The sequence below is a fragment of the Haliotis rufescens genome, unplaced genomic scaffold, assembly GCF_023055435.1.
Source record: "Haliotis rufescens isolate VD_foot unplaced genomic scaffold, xgHalRufe1.0.p SCAF_6, whole genome shotgun sequence".
Classification (NCBI taxonomy): domain Eukaryota; kingdom Metazoa; phylum Mollusca; class Gastropoda; order Lepetellida; family Haliotidae; genus Haliotis; species Haliotis rufescens.
This window is the reverse complement of record NW_025964334.1, coordinates 77,257-100,103: the sequence shown is the minus strand read 5'-3', so window position 1 is coordinate 100,103 and position 22,847 is coordinate 77,257. Positions and strand designations below refer to the sequence as shown.

Here is a 22,847-nt window from a genome sequence, read left to right as displayed (position 1 = left end):
GTGATTGACATCATGAGCATCGATCCACGCAATTGGGATCGATGACATGTATCAACCAAGTCAGCGAGCCTGACCACCTGATCCCGTTAATCGCCTTTTACGACAAGCATAGTCGCCTTTTATGGCAAGTATGGGTTGCTGAAGACCTATTCTAACCCGGAATCTTCACGGGTCGGCTTGGTTGATGCATTTCATTGTATCCCAATTGCGCAGATCGATACTCATTATGTCAATCACTTGATTTTCTAATCCAGACTTGATTATTAACAGACCACTGTCATATAGCTGGAACGATGCTGAGTGTGGCCTTAAACAAGAAACAAACATTGCATCCTACAGGTGTCCACCTGTTTTTTTTGTTGCTATTCCATAGATTCAACTATAAGAGGTATTTACCACTCACTGCTTGGCAATCTGATGATTGTGCTGCTTTGTAAAAATTCAGAGTAGACAAATTTGGCGTGACGGGCAAACACTTAAACCATGAGGCTATCCCCCAGTCTAAAAGGGTCATAGCAGGCTTCTTCCAAGCTGGATTTATGCATCATCAGATATCATTGTAGGCGGGAACCATGACGAAGATTCTGAACCCCTACTACATTAGTTAATGCCATTGTCATATTTGTCCAGCAAGAAGTACTGCAAACAGACACAAATGGTGTCCTTCAGGCACTTCATATTGTATCTGTTTTACCCATCACCCATCACCCATCACTCATTCATCACTAAATGCTCATCACTTATAACTCATCCTTCAGTAGTCACCCATCACTCATTCATCTCTAAATGCTCATCACTTATAACTCATCCTTCAGTAGTCACCCATCACTCATTCATCACTAAATGCTCATCACTTATAACTCATCCTTCAGTAGTCACCCATCACTCATTCATCACTAAATGCTCATCACTTATAACTCCTGCTTTAGTAGTCACCCATCACCCATCACTCATTCATCACTAAATGCTCATCACTTATAACTCATCCTTCAGTAGTCACCCATCACTCATTCATCACTCATTCATCACTCATTCATCACTAAATGCTCATCACTTATAACTCATCCTTCAGTAGTCACCCATCACTCATTCATCACTCATTCATCACTAAATGCTCATCACTTATAACTCATCCTTCAGTAGTCACCCATCACTCATTCATCACTAAATGCTCATCACTTATAACTCATCCTTCAGTAGTCACCCATCACTCATTCATCACTCATTCATCACAAAATGCTCATCACTTATAACTCATCCTTCAGTAGTCACCCATCACTCATTCATCACTCATTCATCACTCATTCATCACTAAATGCTCATCACTTATAACTCATCCTTCAGTAGTCACCCATCACTCATTCATCACTCATTCATCACTAAATGCTCATCACTTATAACTCATCCTTCAGTAGTCACCCATCACTCATTCATCACTAAATGCTCATCACTTATAACTCATCCTTCAGTAGTCACCCATCACTCATTCATCACTCATTCATCACAAAATGCTCATCACTTATAACTCATCCTTCAGTAGTCACCCATCACTCATTCATCACTCATTCATCACTCATTCATCACTAAATGCTCATCACTTATAACTCATCCTTCAGTAGTCACCCATCACTCATTCATCACTCATTCATCACAAACTGCTCATCACTTATAACTCATCCTTCAGTAGTCACCCATCACTCATTCATCACTAAATGCTCATCACTTATTACTCATCCTTCAGTAGTCACCCATCACTCATTCATCACTCATTCATCACTCATTCATCACTAAATGCTCATCACTTATAACTCATCCTTCAGTAGTCACCCATCACTCATTCATCACTCATTCATCACTAAATGCTCATCACTTATAACTCATCCTTCAGTAGTCACCCATCACTCATTCATCGCTAAATGCTCATCACTTATAACTCATCCTTCAGTAGTCACCCATCACTCATAAATCACTCATTCATCACTCATTCATCACTAAATGCTCATCACTTATAACTCATCCTTCAGTAGTCACCCATCACTCATTCATCACTCATTCATCACTAAATGCTCATCACTAATAACTCATCCTTCAGTAGTCACCCATCACTCATAAATCACTCATTCATCACTCATTCATCACTAAATGCTCATCACTTATAACTCATCCTTCAGTAGTCACCCATCACTCATTCATCACTCATTCATCACTAAATGCTCATCACTTATAACTCATCCTTCAGTAGTCGCCCATCACCCATCACTCATTCATCACTAAATGCTCATCACTTATAACTCATCCTTCAGTAGTCACCCATCACTCATTCATCACTCATTCATCACTAAATGCTCATCACTTATAACTCATCCTTCAGTAGTCACCCATCACTCATTCATCGCTAAATGCTCATCACTTATAACTCATCCTTCAGTAGTCACCCATCACTCATAAATCACTCATTCATCACTCATTCATCACTAAATGCTCATCACTTATAACTCATCCTTCAGTAGTCACCCATCACTCATTCATCACTCATTCATCACTAAATGCTCATCACTAATAACTCATCCTTCAGTAGTCACCCATCACTCATTCATCACTCATTCATCACTAAATGCTCATCACTTATAACTCATCCTTCAGTAGTCGCCCATCACCCATCACTCATTCATCACTAAATGCTCATCACTTATAACTCATCCTTCAGTAGTCACCCATCACTCATTCATCACTCATTCATCACTAAATGCTCATCACTTATAACTCATCCTTCAGTAGTCACCCATCACTCATTCATCGCTAAATGCTCATCACTTATAACTCATCCTTCAGTAGTCACCCATCACTCATTCATCACTCATTCATCACTCATTCATCACTAAATGCTCATCACTTATAACTCATCCTTCAGTAGTCACCCATCACTCATTCATCACTCATTCATCACTAAATGCTCATCACTAATAACTCATCCTTCAGTAGTCACCCATCACTCATTCATCACTCATTCATCACTCATCACTCACTCATCACTCATTGAGAGAAGATATGCCAAGTAGCAATGCTTCCCACTGGGACAGGTGACATGGGTGTATCATTAACAGGTTAAGAGACAGGGTTATAATGCACAACCCTGCATCAGACCTGGTGTAATGTAGTCAGGGTTATAATGCACAACCCTGCATCAGACCTGGTGTAATGTAGACAGGGTTATAATGCACAACCCTGCATCAGACCTGGTGTAATGTAGACAGGGTTATAATGCACAACCCTGCATCAGACCTGGTGTAATGTAGTCAGGGTTATAATGCACAACCCTGCATCAGACCTGGTGTAATGTAGTCAGGGTTGGTGATCCTGGCACTGGGCCCTGCTGGTGGATTAGTGGCAACATTTGGCACCAGCTGAGTGGTGTCCCTCGCGCTCAGCGTGACAGTCAACAGTCGAAGGATGGCGAGTTGGCCTGACACACTGACAGGTTCAGGAAAAGTCATTCGGGTTTGGGAACATTGTCAAAAATGCAACATCAAGGGGGAAAAAATGTCAGCATTTCATTTGTGCCAAATTAACGAGGTTAAAATGGTTTCTCTGACTGACAGATGATTAAAAATATATCTTTAATGGTTTAGAGTTTTGAAACTTTCTTTCTTTATAATCCTTTTTCGCTGAAGCCGTTATTTGAGATAAAGAAAGACAAGTGCAGGTTTTTGGGAAAGTTAGGATTGTGTTTGCTGAAGCCAGCACATCAATGTGTGGTTAGGGCTTGCCAACTGTAGCTGAAATGTTCCTGTATAGAAACACTTCTTTCAATCTGTGGCCAACCAATTGAGGTACAGTGAAGAAGCTGTTCTGTGATCACAGTTAAATCTGGTCAACACAACAATCTGCTGGAAACATCTGCTTGAAGCAGGAGTCTTTATTCTAACAGTGCTCTATTCCGATGGGGATATAAGCTCCTGTTGTGGGAGAAGGTTTCCAGGGTGTTGGTTAGGGTACAGATCAATGCATAGATGAGCATATCAGTTCCATGTTTATGTACAGATAATGTTATCTGTGGAGACTGCTCCGACATGGGATAGGATATACCAGCTGGTATTCCCTGTGAGTAAACAAGAGTCCATCAACTTGTTGTGGCCCACCACACCAAACTTCCCCCACTGAAACACCTGTGGCACACATGGTGTCTCCGTACGCAAGCAACTTTGTTCTACATATGTCTCTGTTCACCTAGTAGTGAATGGGTACCCAGTAGGATGAGATGGTACTGTGAGTGTTCACCTAGTAGTGAATGGGTACCCAGTAGGATGAGATGGTACTGTGACTGTTCATCTATTAGTGAATGGGTACCCAGTAGGATGAGATGGTACTGTGAGTGTTGTGGCCCACCACACCAAACCTCCCCCACTGAAACACCTGTGGCACACATGGTGTCTCCGTACACAAGCAACTTTGTTCTACATGTGTCTCTGTTCACCTAGTAGTGAATGGGTACCCAGTAGGATGAGATGGTACTGTGAGTGTTAATCTTCTGGCACCTCTGGCAGCTTGGGTTGTATAATCCTCAGGGAGCTGAGAATGAAAATCGAGTGCACACTGATCCAGTGACCGCGGTAATAATAATGTAGCACCATGAGCATTAAGTGGAATTTGGCACATTGATGGACTTACAAGTATTGTTGAGTCCTTGATGGACTTACAAGTATTGTTGAGTCCATGATGGACATACAAGTATTGTTGAGTCCTTGATAGACTTACAAGTATTGTTGAGTCCTTGATGGACATACAAGTATTGTTGAGTCCTTGATGGACATACAAGTATTGTTGAGTCCTTGATGGACATACAAGTATTGTTGAGTCCTTGATGGACATACAAGTATTGTTGAGAGTCCTTGATGGACTCACAAGTATTGTTGAGTCCTTGATGGACATACAAGTATTGTTGACAGTCCTTGATGGACTTACAAGTATTGTTCAGTCCTTGATGGACATACAAGTATTGTTGAGAGTCCTTGATGGACATACAAGTATTGTTGAGAGTCCTTGATGGACTCACAAGTATTGTTGAGTCCTTGATGGACATACAAGTATTGTTGACAGTCCTTGATGGACTTACAAGTATTGTTCAGTCCTTGATGGACATACAAGTACTGTTGAGAGTCCTTGATGGACTTACAAGTACTGTTGAGAGTACTTGATGGACCTACAAGTACTGATGGACATACAAGTATTGTTGAGAGACCTTGTGACTCCCACTGAGCAATTTATTTTAATGGAAAAAGGTAACTTTGCTCAACATAGTTTAATATAAACAAATATATTTTATAAATAAATATCTTTCAATACATTTTCATGAAGACATTTTTTTGACTTGAAGGTCGTAATTCACAATGTGCATGTGCATGTTAGTGCACGGCGCACAATTTTGAGGTTTGCTTGTTTGTTGAGAGTATGATAGACATGCATGTATTTTATAAATCTGAACAACAAACAATGGTTGTTTCACTATCAGGTGCTCATAAAGACACTTTCATTTAACCGTATATAATGCATACACAATGCCATGGATGGCTGAAAATGCTGCAAAACATCTGGCCCTGACGTCCAGCAAAACACCAAATTTGCCTTCCACATCCCCATCAAGCACGCCAATCTTTGTGCAGGCAGCATCTGAGGTTCAACAGACAAGCCTGGGACAGTTAATTGTTCCAACTAATACAGTTCCCCTTAGAACCATGCTGTATTGGTCAGTGAGACCCATCTAATACAGTTCCCCTTAGAACCATGCTGTATTGGTCAGTGAGACCCATCTAATACAGTTCCCCTTAGAACCATGCTGTATTGGTCAGTGAGACCCAACTAATACAGTTCCCCTTAGAACCATGCTGTATTGGCCAGTGAGACCCATCTAATACAGTTCCCCTTAGAACCATGCTGTATTGGTCAGTGAGACCCATCTAATACAGTTCCCCTTAGAACCATGCTGTATTGGCCAGTGAGACCCATCTAATACAGTTCCCCTTAGAACCATGCTGTATTGGCCAGTGAGACCCATCTAATACAGTTCCCCTTAGAACCATGCTGTATTGGTCAGTGAGACCCATCTAATACAGTTTCCCTTAGAACCATGCTGTATTGGTCAGTGAGACCCATCTAATACAGTTCCCCTTAGAACCATGCTGTATTGGTCCATCTAATACAGTTTCCCTTAGAACAATGCTGTATTGGTCAGTGAGACCCATGCAATACAGTTCCCCTTAGAACCATGCTGTGTTGGCCAGTGAGACCCATCTAATACAGTTCCCCTTAGAACCATGCTGTATTGGCCAATGAGACCCATCTAATACAGTTTCCCTTAGAACAATGCTGTATTGGCCAGTGAGACCCATCTAATACAGTTTCCCTTAGAACCATGCTGTATTGGCTAGTGAGACCCATCTAATACAGTTCCCCTTAGAACCATGCTGTATTGGTCAGTGAGACCCATGCAATACAGTTTCCCTTAGAACCAAGCTGTTTTGGCCAGTGAGACCGATCTAATACAGTTCCCCTTAGAACCATGCTGTATTGGTCAGTGAGTCCCATCTAATACAGTTCCCCTTAGAACCATGCTGTATTGGCTAGTGAGACCCATCTAATACAGTTTCCCTTAGAACCATGCTGTATTGGTCAGTGAGTCCCATCTAATACAGTTCCCCTTAGAACCATGCTGTATTGGTCAGTGAGTCCCATCTAATACAGTTCCCCTTAGAACCATGCTGTATTGGCTAGTGAGACCCATCTAATACAGTTTCCCTTAGAACCATGCTGTATTGGCCAGTGAGTCCCATCTAATACAGTTCCCCTTAGAACCATGCTGTATTGGTCAGTGAGACCCAACTAATACAGTTCCCCTTAGAACCATGCTGTATTGGTCAGTGAGTCCCATCTAATACAGTTCCCCTTAGAACCATGCTGTATTGGTCAGTGAGACCCATCTAATACAGTTCCCCTTAGAACCATGCTGTATTGGTCAGTGAGACCCATCTAATACAGTTCCCCTTAGAACCATGCTGTATTGGCCAGTGAGACCCATCTAATACAGTTCCCCTTAGAACCATGCTGCATTGGCCAGTGAGACCCATCTAATACAGTTCCCCTTAGAACCATGCTGTATTGGTCAGTGAGACCCATCTAATACAGTTCCCCTTAGAACCATGCTGTATTGGTCAGTGAGACCCATCTAATACAGTTCCCCTTAGAACCATGCTGTATTGGTCAGTGAGACCCATCTAATACAGTTCCCCTTAGAACCATGCTGTATTGGTCAGTGAGACCCATCTAATACAGTTCCCCTTAGAACCATGCTGTATTGGCCAGTGAGACCCATCTAATACAGTTCCCCTTAGAACCATGCTGCATTGGTCAGTGAGACCCATCTAATACAGTTCCCCTTAGATCCATGCTGTATTGGTCAGTGAGACCCATCTAATACAGTTCCCCTTAGAACCATGCTGTATTGGTCAGTGAGACCCAACTAATACAGTTCCCCTTAGAACCATGCTGTATTGGTCAGTGAGACCCATCTAATACAGTTCCCCTTAGAACCATGCTGTATTGGCCAGTGAGACCCATCTAATACAGTTCCCCTTAGAACCATGCTGCATTGGCAAGTGAGACCCATCTAATACAGTTCCCCTTAGAACCATGCTGTATTGGTCAGTGAGACCCATCTAATACAGTTCCCCTTAGAACCATGCTGTATTGGTCAGTGAGACCCAACTAATACAGTTCCCCTTAGAACCATGCTGTATTGGTCAGTGAGACCCATCTAATACAGTTCCCCTTAGAACCATGCTGTATTGGCCAGTGAGACCCATCTAATACTGTTTCCCTTAGAACCATGCTGTATTGGCCAGTGAGACCCATCTTATACAGTTTCCCTTTGAACCATGCTGTATTGGTCCATCTAGTACAGTTTCCCTTAGAACCATGCTGTATTGGCCAGTGAGACCCATCTAATACAGTTTCCCTTAGAACCATGCTGTATTGGCCAGTGAGACCCATCTAATACAGTTTCCCTTAGAACCATGCTGTATTGGCCAGTGAGACCCATCTAATACAGTTCCCCTTAGAACCATGCTGTATTGGCTAGTGAGACCCATCTAATACAGTTCCCCTTAGAACCATGCTGTATTGGTCCATCTAATACAGTTCCCCTTAGAACCATGCTGTATTGGTCAGTGAGACCCATCTTATACAGTTCCCCTTAGAACCATGCTGTATTGGCCAGTGAGTCCCATCTAATACAGTTCCCCTTAGAACCATGCTGTGTTGGTCAGTGAGACCCATCTAATACAGTTCCCCTTAGAACCATGCTGTATTGGCCAGTGAGACCCATCTAATACAGTTCCCCTTAGAACCATGCTGTATTGGTCAGTGAGACCCATCTAATACAGTTCCCCTTAGAACCATGCTGTATTGGCCAGTGAGACCCATCTAATACAGTTCCCCTTAGAACCATGCTGTATTGGTCCATCTAATACAGTTCCCCTTAGAACCATGCTGTATTGGCCAGTGAGACCCATCTAATACAGTTTCCCTTAGAACCATGCTGTATTGGCCAGTGAGTCCCATCTAATACAGTTCCCCTTAGAACCATGCTGTGTTGGTCAGTGAGACCCAACTAATACAGTTCCCCTTAGAACCATGCTGTATTGGCCAGTGAGACCCATCTAATACAGTTCCCCTTAGAACCATGCTGTGTTGGCCAGTGAGACCCATCTAATACAGTTCCCCTTAGAACCATGCTGTATTGGCCAGTGAGTCCCATCTAATACAGTTCCCCTTAGAACCATGCTGTGTTGGTCAGTGAGACCCAACTAATACAGTTCCCCTTAGAACCATGCTGTATTGGCCAGTGAGACCCATCTAATACAGTTCCCCTTAGAACCATGCTGTGTTGGCCAGTGAGACCCATCTAATACAGTTCCCCTTAGAACCATGCTGTATTGGTCCATCTAATACAGTTCCCCTTAGAACCATGCTGTATTGGTCAGTGAGACCCATCTAATACAGTTCCCCTTAGAACCATGCTGTATTGGTCCATCTAATACAGTTCCCCTTAGAACCATGCTGTATTGGCCAGTGAGTCCCATCTAATACAGTTCCCCTTAGAACCATGCTGTATTGGCCAGTGAGACCCATCTAATACAGTTCCCCTTAGAACCATGCTGTGTTGGCCAGTGAGACCCATCTAATACAGTTCCCCTTAGAACCATGCTGTATTGGCCAGTGAGACCCATCTAATACTGTTTCCCTTAGAACCATGCTGTATTGGCCAGTGAGACCCATCTTATACAGTTTCCCTTTGAACCATGCTGTATTGGTCCATCTAGTACAGTTTCCCTTAGAACCATGCTGTATTGGCCAGTGAGACCCATCTAATACAGTTTCCCTTAGAACCATGCTGTATTGGCCAGTGAGACCCATCTCATACAGTTCCCCTTAGAACCATGCTGTATTGGCTAGTGAGACCCATCTAATACAGTTTCCCTTAGAACCATGCTGTATTGGCCAGTGAGACCCATCTAATACAGTTTCCCTTAGAACCATGCTGTATTGGCCAGTGAGACCCATCTAATACAGTTCCCCTTAGAACCATGCTGTATTGGCTAGTGAGACCCATCTAATACAGTTCCCCTTAGAACCATGCTGTATTGGTCCATCTAATACAGTTCCCCTTAGAACCATGCTGTATTGGTCAGTGAGACCCATCTTATACAGTTCCCCTTAGAACCATGCTGTATTGGCCAGTGAGTCCCATCTAATACAGTTCCCCTTAGAACCATGCTGTGTTGGTCAGTGAGACCCATCTAATACAGTTCCCCTTAGAACCATGCTGTATTGGCCAGTGAGACCCATCTAATACAGTTCCCCTTAGAACCATGCTGTATTGGTCAGTGAGACCCATCTAATACAGTTCCCCTTAGAACCATGCTGTATTGGCCAGTGAGACCCATCTAATACAGTTCCCCTTAGAACCATGCTGTATTGGTCCATCTAATACAGTTCCCCTTAGAACCATGCTGTATTGGCCAGTGAGACCCATCTAATACAGTTTCCCTTAGAACCATGCTGTATTGGCCAGTGAGTCCCATCTAATACAGTTCCCCTTAGAACCATGCTGTGTTGGTCAGTGAGACCCAACTAATACAGTTCCCCTTAGAACCATGCTGTATTGGCCAGTGAGACCCATCTAATACAGTTCCCCTTAGAACCATGCTGTGTTGGCCAGTGAGACCCATCTAATACAGTTCCCCTTAGAACCATGCTGTATTGGCCAGTGAGTCCCATCTAATACAGTTCCCCTTAGAACCATGCTGTGTTGGTCAGTGAGACCCAACTAATACAGTTCCCCTTAGAACCATGCTGTATTGGCCAGTGAGACCCATCTAATACAGTTCCCCTTAGAACCATGCTGTGTTGGCCAGTGAGACCCATCTAATACAGTTCCCCTTAGAACCATGCTGTATTGGTCCATCTAATACAGTTCCCCTTAGAACCATGCTGTATTGGTCAGTGAGACCCATCTAATACAGTTCCCCTTAGAACCATGCTGTATTGGTCCATCTAATACAGTTCCCCTTAGAACCATGCTGTATTGGCCAGTGAGTCCCATCTAATACAGTTCCCCTTAGAACCATGCTGTATTGGCCAGTGAGACCCATCTAATACAGTTCCCCTTAGAACCATGCTGTGTTGGCCAGTGAGACCCATCTAATACAGTTCCCCTTAGAACCATGCTGTATTGGTCCATCTAATACAGTTCCCCTTAGAACCATGCTGTATTGGTCAGTGAGACCCATCTAATACAGTTCCCCTTAGAACCATGCTGTATTGGCCAGTGAGACCCATCTAATACAGTTCCCCTTAGAACCATGCTGTATTGGCCAGTGAGACCCATCTAATACAGTTCCCCTTAGAACCATGCTGTATTGGCCAGTGAGACCCATCTAATACTGTTTCCCTTAGAACCATGCTGTATTGGCCAGTGAGACCCATCTTATACAGTTTCCCTTTGAACCATGCTGTATTGGTCCATCTAGTACAGTTTCCCTTAGAACCATGCTGTATTGGCCAGTGAGACCCATCTAATACAGTTTCCCTTAGAACCATGCTGTATTGGCCAGTGAGACCCATCTCATACAGTTCCCCTTAGAACCATGCTGTATTGGCTAGTGAGACCCATCTAATACAGTTTCCCTTAGAACCATGCTGTATTGGCCAGTGAGACCCATCTAATACAGTTCCCCTTAGAACCATGCTGTATTGGCCAGTGAGACCCATCTAATACAGTTCCCCTTAGAACCATGCTGTATTGGTCAGTGAGACCCATCTAATACAGTTCCCCTTAGAACCATGCTGTATTGGCCAGTGAGACCCATCTAATACAGTTCCCCTTAGAACCATGCTGTATTGGCCAGTGAGACCCATCTAATACAGTTCCCCTTAGAACCATGCTGTGTTGGTCAGTGAGTCCCATCTTATACAGTTTCCCTTAGAACCATGCTGTATTGGTCAGTGAGTCCCATCTTATACAGTTTCCCTTAGAACCATGCTGTATTGGTCAGTGAGACCCATCTAATACAGTTCACCTTAGAACCATGCTGTATTGGTCCATCTAATACAGTTGAAGTTTAAGAAAAAATTATGTTTACCAACATCTAAAAAGAGGTTTTCCGTTGTGTATTTATGTGGTGTTCACAGAAAGGTTGGAAGCTGATCGTCAATTGATACAGAATCTGTTTTGTGAATGTAGAAATGACTGATGTGTGAATGTAGAAATGACTGATGTGTGAATGTAGATATGACTGATGTGTGAACGTAGAAATGACTGATGTGTGAACGTAGAAATGACTGTAGAAATGACTGATGTGTGAACGTAGAAATGACTGTGTGAATGTAGAAATGACTGTGTAGGGCTGCATTATGATACACCTAAGTCACGATTCGATATGTATCTCGATACGCTACGATACATATTGTGACAAGAGAAGACAAGAGATAAATGAATATAACTTAGTTTATTAAAATGAAAAAAAATAATGAAAGTGAATGAATGTTCATGAGTCATAAAATATATATTGTAATGAGTAATTTAACTTAATTAATCATCTGCCATTTCCATGTAATGGCTAGCAAACACAAAAGTAACAGTCCTACATATTTGTGAGTTGTGACTAGATGGTAGGAGTAAATACTAAATGTACCAGTGTCCAGTAACTAATGATTTGCCATTTTCATGTATAAAGGCAAAAAACAATTAAAAACAATTATAGCAACAGCCATGTTATACAACATTTGAAAGGTCTAATCCTAGTGTTTATAAATATGAAAGTTATGTTTATCACATTATTTAAATAATGCATTGACAACTTAATTAAGTTCGTTGTAAATTATAAAAATGTGAGCTAACACATTCATAACGTCCAAATTAAGGACCAAAGAAGCAAAAATTTGACGATTTGGGGCAAATATAAGATTTCAAAAGATCTACTTATCATTTCTTTTTTATTTTCATTATTTACGTAATTGAAAAATTATTTTAAAAAGAATTATGAATAGTATCTGTTTTCACCCATTTCCAGATAACAACGGCTGTCCGCTCAGTGACATGAAGAGATACCCCCGTTTTCGAAAGCTTCGTATGAATAACACGTTTGTCGAAGAAAGCTTGTTTGTTCATCTACACGCTCGTAACATTGCTTGGAGTCTTTTCGTTGCTATAACATCAGATTTCATTGGATAACAAATTGTTTCTAACGACGCTTTCTTGTCGAAATCTGCTACAAGGTTCATGATTGGTCAAATTTGAGCACGTGACTTGAGGCAGGCAAATTACAAATCCTCGTGTATGATGAATTTCAGATATTTACGAAATATTTTGGTTAAATCGTGTTATTCTGAACGTTTTAAGCAGGAAATCGCGATCTATTTTAAAAATATGGAGCTTCGTGGATGTATCATTTTAGGTTGAAAGCTGTGACAAAGATTTTTCATGCATATATTTTGGCATTGAACATCGTGTCCGAGCCGAGAATTCGAGGCGACGGAAGCCTAGATGTCATTTGACTAACATTTAACATGCAATCGCATGAAAAGATGGAAATAATAACTTAGCTGTAAGTTTGACCATTTTTAGATATATTTTTATTGATTTTATTTATCACTTTGTATAACATATTTAAAGATTTGCTTGAAACGTCTTTGTTTTGCTCTTTGACATGTTCGATGTGCACCCATTGTCGAAGTGTGAGTCCGAGAATTATATTTTCAATGACATTGCGGGAAATAGTGAATAACTTTTTAATCTATCGATAAAAAATGATAAATTGAAATAGAATACGTATTTCAGACATTGTGAGATGTGATAGATTTAATAAATGAATGGTATGACAGGTAGGTTCTTAAAACTATTTTGACGTGACTACGGCTTGGCCGGTTAACCGGCCTACGGACCCTAGGGACTCGATGCTTCTTGGCCGGTTTACCGGCCTACAGCGTTGAAAGAGTTAAAACACATTTAAAACGTATCTGTGATAAAAGTTTATTACAAAAAACAAGACGTACATATATACGTCTTTGAAAAAACGTATCGTGAAAAATCGAGATACCGCACCTCACAAATCGCACACCGTATCGTATGGAGTGAATAGCGATGCATCGGTGTCCCGGGATATCGTTTCAGCCCTACTGATGTGTGAATGGGATTTTTTCAAATGGCTGAACTGATGACACATATTAGTATCTCTTGGAACTTGCTATGGTAATGGTGACTCGGTTGCTCTGGAAGGCTGGCAGTTGCTGTTGGATGGTGACTTGCTTTTGGATGGTGACTGTTGCTGTTGGATGGTGACTGTTGCTGATGCATGGTGGCTGTTTCTGATGCATGGTGACTGTTGCTGTTGGCAGGTGACTGTTGCTGATGCATGGTGGCTGTTGCTGTTGGTCGGTGACTGTTGCTGATGCATGGTGGCTGTTGCTGTTGGAGGGTGACTGTTGCTGTTGGAAGTCGACTGTTGCTGATGGACGGTGGCTGTTTCTGATGCATGGTGACTGTTGCTGTTGGTCGGTGACTGTTGCTGTTGGTCGGTGACTGTTGCTGATGCATGGTGGCTGTTTCTGATGCATGGTGACTGTTGCTGTTGGTCGGTGACTGTTGCTGATGCATGGTGGCTGTTTCTGATGCATGGTGACTGTTGCTGTTGGAGGGTGACTGTTGCTGATGCATGATGGCTGTTTCTGATGCATGGTGACTGTTGCTGTTGGACGGTGACTGTTGCTGTTGGAAGGTGACTGTTGCTGATGGACGGTGATTGTTGCTGTTGGACGTTGACTGTTGCTGATGCATGGTGGCTGTTTCTGATGCATGGTGGCTGTTTCTGATGCATGGTGACTGTTGCTGTTGGTCGGTGACTGTTGCTGATGCATGGTGGCTGTTTCTGATGCATGGTGACTGTTGCTGTTGGAGGGTGACTGTTGCTGATGCATGGTGGCTGTTTCTGATGCATGGTGACTGTTGCTGTTTGAAGGTGACTGTCGCTGTTGAATGGTGACTGTTGCTGATGGACGGTGATTGTTGCTGTTGGACGTTGACTGTTGCTGATGCATGGTGGCTGTTTCTGATGCATGGTGACAGTTGCTGTTGGTCAGTGACTGTTGCTGATGCATGGTGGCTGTTTCTGATGCATGGTGGCTGTTTCTGATGCATGGTGGCTGTTGCTGTTGGACCTTGACTGTTGCTGATGCATGGTGGCTGTTTCTGATGCATGGTGACTGTTGCTGTTGGTCGGTGACTGTTGCTGATGCATGGTGGCTGTTTCTGATGCATGGTGGCTGTTGCTGTTGGAGGGTGACTGTTGCTGTTGGAAGGTAACTGTTGCTGATGGATGGTGACTGTTGCTGTTGGACGGTGACTGTTGCTGTTGGACGGTGACTGTTGCTGTTGGACGGTGACTGTTGCTGATGCATGGTGACTGTTGCAGTTTGAAGGTGAATGTTGCTGTTTGAAGATGACTGTTGCTGTTTGATGGTGACTGTTGCTGTTGGACTGTGACTGTTGCTGATGAACGGTGACTGTTGCTGTTGGACGGTGACTGTTGCTGATGCATGGTGACTGTTGCTGATGCATGGTGACTGTTGCTGATGCACGGTGACTGTTGCTGTTTGAAGATGACTGTTGCTGTTTGAAGATGACTGTTGCTGTTTGAAGATGACTGGTGCTGTTGGATGGTGATTGTTGCTGTTTGAAGGTGACTGTTGCTGTTGGATGGTGACTGTTGCTGATGCAAGGTGACTGTTGCTGATGCATGGTGACTGTTGCTGATGCATGGTGACTGTTGCTGTTGGTCGGTGACTGTTGCTGATGCATGGTGATTGTTGCTGTTGGACTTTGACTGTTGCTGATGCATGGTGGCTGTTTCTGATGCATGGTGACTGTTGCTGTTGGACGGTGACTGTTGCTGTTGGACGGTGACTGTTGCTGATGCATGGTGACTGTTGCTGATGCACGGTGACTGTTGCTGTTTGAAGATGACTGTTGCTGTTTGAAGATGACTGTTGCTGTTGGATGGTGACTGTTGCTGATGCAAGGTGACTGTTGCTGATGCATGGTGACTGTTGCTGATGCATGGTGACTGTTGCTGATGCATGGTGACTGTTGCTGATCCATGGTGACTGTTGCTGATGCATGGTGGCTGTTTCTGATGCATGGTGACTGTTGCTGTTGGTCGGTGCCTCTTGCTGATGCATGGTGGCTGTTTCTGATGCATGGTGACTGTTTCTGATGCATGGTGACTGTTACTGTTGGTCGGTGACTGTTGCTGATGCATGGTGGCTGTTTCTGATGCATGGTGACTGTTGCTGTTGGAAGGTGACTGTCGCTGTTGAATGGTGACTGTTGCTGATGCATGGTGACTGTTTCTGATGCATGGTGACTGTTACTGTTGGAAGGTGACTGTCGCTGTTGAATGGTGACTGTTGCTGATGCATGGTGACTGTTGCTGTTGGTTGGTGACTGTTGCTGATACATGGTGGCTGTTTCTGATGCATGGTGGCTGTTGCTGATGCATGGTGGCTGTTTCTGATGCATGGTGACTGTTGCTGTTGGTCGGTGACTGTTGCTGATGCATGGTGGCTGTTTCTGATGCATGGTGGCTGTTGCTGTTGGAGGGTGACTGTTGGTGATGGATGGTGACTGTTGCTGTTGGAGGGTGACTGTTGCTGATGCATGGTGACTGTTGCTGATGCACGTTGACTGTTGCTGATGCAAGGTGACTGTTGCTGTTTGAAGGTGAATGTTGCTGTTTGAAGATGACTGTTGCTGTTGGATGGTGACTGTTGCTGTTGGACTGTGACTGTTGCTGATGAACGCTGACTGTTGCTGTTTGAAGATGACTATTGCTGTTGGATGGTGATTGTTGCTGTTTGAAGGTGACTGTTGCTGTTGGATGGTGACTGTTGCTGATGCAAGGAGACTGTTGCTGATGCAAGGTGACTGTTGCTGATGCATGGTGACTGTTGCTGCTGCATGGTGACTGTTGCTGATGCATGGTGACTGTTGCTGATGCATGGTGACTGTTGCTGATGCATGGTGGCTGTTTCTGATGCATGGTGGCTGTTTCTGATGCGTGGTGGCTGTTGCTGTTGGAGGGTGACTGTTGCTGATGGATGGTGACTGTTGCTGTTGGACGGTGACTGTTGCTGATGCATGGTGACTGTTGCTGATGCACGGTGACTGTTGCTGTTTGAAGGTGAATGTTGCTGTTTGAAGATGGCTGTTGCTGTTGGATGGTGACTGTTGCTGTTGGACTGTGACTGTTGCTGATGAACGCTGATTGTTGCTGTTTGAAGTTGACTGTTGCTGTTGGACAGTGACTGTTGCTGTTGGACAGTGACTGTTGCTGATGCATGGTAACAGTTGCTGATGCACGGTGACTGTTGCTGTTGGATGGTGACTGTTGCTGTTGGATTGTGACTGTTGCTGTTGGATTGTGACTGTTGCTGATGCATGGTGACTGTTGCTGATGCATGGTGGCTGTTTCTGATGCATGATGACTGTTGCTGTTGGATGGTGACTGTTGCTGATGGACGGTGACTGTTGCTGTTGGACGTTGATTGTTGCTGAGGCATGGTGGCTGTTTCTGATGCATGGTGACTGTTGCCGTCGGAAGGTGACTGTTGCTGATGGACGGTGATTGTTGCTGTTGGTCGGTGACTGTTGCTGTAGGTCGGTGACTGTTGCTGATGCATGGTGGCTGTTGCTTTTGGAGGGTGACTGTTGCTGTTGGAAGTCGACTGTTGCTGATGGATGGTGACTGTTGCTGATGGATGGTGACTGTTGCTGATGCATGGTGGCTGTTTCTGATGCATGGTGACTGTTGCTGTTGGTCGGTGACTGTTGCTGATGCATGGTGGCTGTTTCTGATGCATGGTGACTGTTGCTGTTGGAGGGTGACTGTTGCTGATGCATGGTGGCTGTTTTTGATGCATGGTGACTGTTGCTGTTGGAAGGTGACTGTTGCTGATGGACGGTGATTGTTGCTGTTTGACTGTGACTGTTGCTGATGCATGGTGGCTGTTTCTGATGCATGGTGACTGTTGCTGTTGGTCAGTGACTGTTGCTGATGCATGATGGCTGTTTCTGATGCATGGTGACTGTTGCTGTTGGAGGGTGACTGTTGCTGATGCATGGTGGCTGTTTCTGATGCATGGTGACTGTTGCTGTTTGAAGGTGACTGTCGCTGTTGAATGGTGACTGTTGCTGATGGACGGTGATTGTTGCTGTTGGACGTTGACTGTTGCTGATGCTTGGTGGCTGTTTCTGATGCAAGGTGACTGTTGCTGTTGGTCGGTGACTGTTGCTGATGCGTGGTGGCTGTTTCTGATGCATGGTGACTGTTGCTGTTGGAGGGTGACTGTTGCTGATGGAGAGTGACTGTTGCTGATGCATGGTGGCTGTTTCTGATGCATGGTGACTGTTGCTGTTGGAAGGTGACTGTCGCTTTTGAATGGTGACTGTTGCTATGGAAGCCTGCCCCACACAACATTACTACATTGTCTGACTACCCACAACCCCAGCCACATTACTACATTGTCTCAATACCCAAAGCACCAGCCTGCCCCACAGAACATCACTGCATTGTCTCACTACCCAAAACACCAGCCTGCCCCACACAACATTACTACATTGTCTCACTACCCACAACCCCAGCCACATTACTACATTGTCTCACTACCCAGACACGCAGCCACATCACTACATTGTCTCACTACCCACAACCCCAGCCACATTACTACATTGTCTCACTACCCAAAACACCAGCCTGCCCCACAGAACATCACTGCATTGTCTCACTACCCAAAACACCAGCCTGCCCCACACAACATTACTACATTGTCTCACTACCCACAACCCCAGCCACATCACTACATTGTCTCACTACCCAAAACACCAGCCTGCCCCACAGAACATCACTGCATTGTCTCACTACCCAAAACACCAGCCTGCCCCCCAGAACATCACTGCATTGTCTCACTACCCAAAACACCAGCCTGCCCCACACGACATTACTACATTGTCTCACTACCCACAACCCCAGCCACATTACTACATTGTCTCACTACCCAAAACACCAGCCTGCCCCATAGAACATCACTGCATTGTCTCACTACCCAAAACACCAGCCTGCCCCACAGAACATCACTGCATTGTCTCACTACCCAAAACACCAGCCTGCCCCCCAGAACATCACTGCATTGTCTCACTACCCAAAACACCAGCCTGCCCCCCAGAACATCACTGCATTGTCTCACTACCCAGACACGCAGCCACATTACTACATTGTCTCACTACCAAGAACACCAGCCTGCCCCACACATTACTACTACATTGTCTCACTACCCAGACACGCAGCCACATCACTGCATTGTCTCACTACCCACAACCCCAGCCTGCCCCACAGAACATCCCTGCATTGTCTCACTACCCAGCACCCAGCACCCAGTTGTAAGGCTGTCCTGTAGTAAATATCAAGTGTATGAGTATGTAACAATGTCTCCCAGGTCACTCGGAGCTTTGTGTAAGGTGACCATTCAGCATACTGTTTACATACTCATATGGAGGGTAGGCTGTCAAACCGGTCTTCCCCCCTGCACCCCTCCCCCCTCCCCCCTCCCCCCTCCCCCAGCCCTGTGCCTGCTCAAGCGTGAGGGCATTCAGAGCCACCCATTCATACAGGTATACCTCTCGATCGGCCAAGCTGTCAGGCATTTCTTCCTGTGCTCGGATCTACCTGGTGTGATTGTTTGAATTACCTGCTACTAACGAGCTTTCATACAGGTAGGCTTCCCTGTCAGTTTCTTTTGACTGGAGTTGCATTTAATCAGTGGTTAGAAGTTTATTGTTTTGGAAGTTAGGTTTAAAAGTTTTGGAGGTTATCGGAGTGTGTATATCCCTCATGCCTGGAGTGTCATCTGACTCGTCTCGCCCACTCAGGACGCGGTGTGGTGGAATCAATGTTAATGTTCTCCTTGTCAATACTGGACTACAATACAAGGATGGGTTAACTCCATCATCAGGTCTCCATTGACAGGAACATACAGGTATGTCTCTACCTGTTCAGTGACCGTGTGGATTGTCACTGATGAAGTAGTTGGGGGGGGGAGGGTCTGACCTACACCTGTCATCGCTGTCAGTAAGGCTCTCTCTCACATGTGTTGTATCACATTGCTGGATGTAATCATGGTAGCATGGTATTTTATAATATAACATGGTATAACATTTTATAACATTTTATAACATGGTATGACATATAACCTTGTTGATGATTGGACAGGGAAGACAATTATTTTATAAAAGGCTTCAGTTCATCTTCAGTTGGAAAATTTAAAATGACAGTGACAATCAAAACTGAATTGTAATTGTTTATTGTCTTTTGATGGTGAGTTTACTGGAATTATTTGGATTTATGTCTGTCGTTGAAGATATATCGATTCTGTCAATGCCTGTGATCTGTCGTTGAAGATATATCGATTCTGTCAATGTCTGTTATCTGTCTTTGAAGATATATCGATTCTGTCAATGCCTGTTATCTGTCGTTGAAGATATATCGATTCTGTCAATGTCTGTTATCTGTCTTAGAAGATATATCGATTCAGTCAATGCCTGTTATCTGTCTTTGAAGATTTATCGATTCAGTCAATGTCTGTTATCTGTCTTTGAAGATATATCGATTCAGTCAATGTCTGTTATCTGTTTTTGAAGATTTATTGATTCAGTCAATGCCTGTTATCTGTCGTTGAAGATATATCGATTCTGTCAATGTCTGTTATCTGTCTTAGAAGATATATCAATTCTGTCAATGCCTGTTATCTGTCGTTGAAGATATATCGATTCTGTCAATGTCTGTTATCTGTCTTTGAAGATATATCGATTCTCTCAATGCCTGTTATCTGTCGTTGAAGATTTGTCGATTCAATCAATGTCTGTTATCTGTCTTTGATGATTTATCGATTCAGTCAATGTCTGTTATCTGTCTTTGAAGATTTATCGATTCAGTCAAATGTCTGTTATCTGTCTTTGAAGATTTATCAATTCAGTCAATGTCTGTTATCTGTTTTTGAAGATTTATCGATTCAGTCAATGCCTGTTATCTGTCTTTGAAGATATATCGATTCTGTCAATGTCTGTTATCTGTCTTTGAAGATTTATCGATTCTGTCAATGTTTGTTATCTGTCGTTGAAGATTTATCGATTCAGTCAATGTCTGTTATCTGTCTTTGAAGATTTATCGTTTCAGTCAATGTCTGTTATCTGTCTTTGAAGATTTATTGATTCAATCAATGCCTGTTATCTGTCTTTGATGACGGGGATGTGGTACCCTAGTACCTGACATTACCAGTTTCATCTTCTTAACCAACGTATGGAGTGAGCATCGTCAATAAGTGATGATGTCAGAATCTGGACCTAAACATGGCTTGAATTGTGATTAATCGTACAGTTGTCATTAGTTGTTATTAATGAAGTTTGTGTTGACGATCTCCCATTAAGTTGGTTTAACTTGTATTGTTATCAACAAAAACTGTATGCAGTTAACCGAATGTGACTCTCTTGATGTGATGACATAAGTCAGATAATAAATTCAGGGAACTAAACGTGAATCTCTTCTTAAAAAGATGAAGAAATGTGACATTCTCAAAATCTATTGCTACCAACCTATCAGTCGAGCCCTATTTTGGCTAGCATTGTTGCGTCCTATTGCGACAGCCTATCTAACTAACATGTTCTACAACATCCTACCTTGATGAGCCGTAGAACAAAATTGTTGAATGTAGTCCTATGCCATTTCATGCCAATCTGACGAATGTACGTCCTATCGAGCCGAGATATCAAACCAAACTGAAAGTATCTCAAGGAAGTCTGATTTACCTTGTTTTGCTCGGACAGCACGTGCCATGTCATACTTTTTTGTTTTCGAGTAAAGTAAGTTGCAGCTATCTGTTGAAGTTTAACATTTCTTCAAACCAGTAATATTCTTCTAGGACAGCACATAATAAAACACCTCCAGACCTGGTGATTCTCTTCTTCTAAGACAGCACATAATAAAACACCTCCAGACCTGGTGATTCTCTTCTTCTAAGACAGCACATAATAAAACACCTCCAGACCTGGTGATTCTCTTCTTCTAAGACAGCACATAATAAAACACCTCCAGACCTGGTGATTCTCTTCTTCTAAGACAGCACATAATAAAACACCTCCAGACCTGGTGATTCTCTTCTTCTAAGACAGCACATAATAAAACACCTCCAGACCTGGTGATTCTCTTCTTCTAAGACAGCACACATTAAAACACCTCCAGACCTGGTGATTCTCTTCTTCTAAGACAGCACACATTAAAACACCTCCAGACCTGGTGATTCTCTTCTTCTAAGACAGCACATAATAAAACACCTCCAGACCTGGTGATTCTCTTCTTCTAAGACAGCACATAATAAAACACCTCCAGACCTGGTGATTCTCTTCTTCTAAGACAGCACATAATAAAACACCTCCAGACCTGGTGATTCTCTTCTTCTAAGACAGCACATAATAAAACACCTCCAGACCTGGTGATTCTCTTCTTCTAAGACAGCACACATTAAAACACCTCCAGACCTGGTGATTCTCTTCTTCTAAGACAGCACATAATAAAACACCTCCAGACCTGATGATTCTCTTCTTCTAAGACAGCACACAATAAAACACCTCCAGACCTGGTGATTCTCTTCTTCTAAGACAGCACATAATAAAACACCTCCAGACCTGGTGATTCTCTTCTTCTAAGACAGCACATAATAAAACACCTCCAGACCTGGTGATTCTCTTCTTCTAAGACAGCACATAATAAAACACCTCCAGACCTGGTGATTCTCTTCTTCTAAGACAGCACACATTAAAACACCTCCAGACCTGGTGATTCTCTTCTTCTAAGACAGCACACAATAAAACACCTCCAGACCTGGTGATTCTCTTCTTCTAAGACAGCACATAATAAAACACCTCCAGACCTGGTGATTCTCTTCTTCTAAGACAGCACATAATAAAACACCTCCAGACCTGGTGATTCTCTTCTTCTAAGACAGCACATAATAAAACACCTCCAGACCTGGGCCCACTTGCACAAAGCGATCTTAGCGCTAAGACTATTGTAAGCCTATGTTAAAGTATGGGAGTTACGATCATCTTAGTGCTAAGATCGCTTTGTGCAAGTGGGCCCTGGTGATTCTCTTCTAAGACAGCACATCATAAAACATCTCCAGACCTGGTG

The 22,847-nt window shown here is 43.4% G+C and overlaps 2 protein-coding genes across 3 annotated transcripts in view; one reads left to right on the top strand and one right to left on the bottom strand.

Moving 5' to 3' along the window:
• Positions 1–13,753: 13,753 nt before the first annotated feature.
• On the bottom strand, positions 13,754–17,629 carry LOC124125365 (platelet binding protein GspB-like). Its single transcript, XM_046488671.2, has one exon. It carries the CDS (start codon positions 17,627–17,629, stop codon positions 13,754–13,756), a length of 3,876 nt encoding a protein of 1,291 aa, XP_046344627.2.
• Positions 17,630–19,263: 1,634 nt separating this feature from the next.
• LOC124125363 overlaps positions 19,264–22,847 on the top strand; it is a 44,156-nt gene continuing 40,572 nt past the window's right edge. The window contains exon 1 of one of the 2 annotated variants that reach the window (XM_046488668.2): positions 19,264–19,378. The gene's annotated coding sequence lies outside the window, so the exon portion shown is untranslated. Of the gene's footprint in view, positions 19,379–19,420; positions 19,642–22,847 lie in introns of those variants that run through there. The other variant, XM_046488670.2, reaches the window with a different exon arrangement.

What these genes read in the sequence shown, in the direction of transcription:
- LOC124125365 (XM_046488671.2), bottom strand. Translation starts at nt 17,629, where the DNA reads ATGCATCAGAAACAGCCACCATGCATCAGCAACAGTCACAGTCAAACA.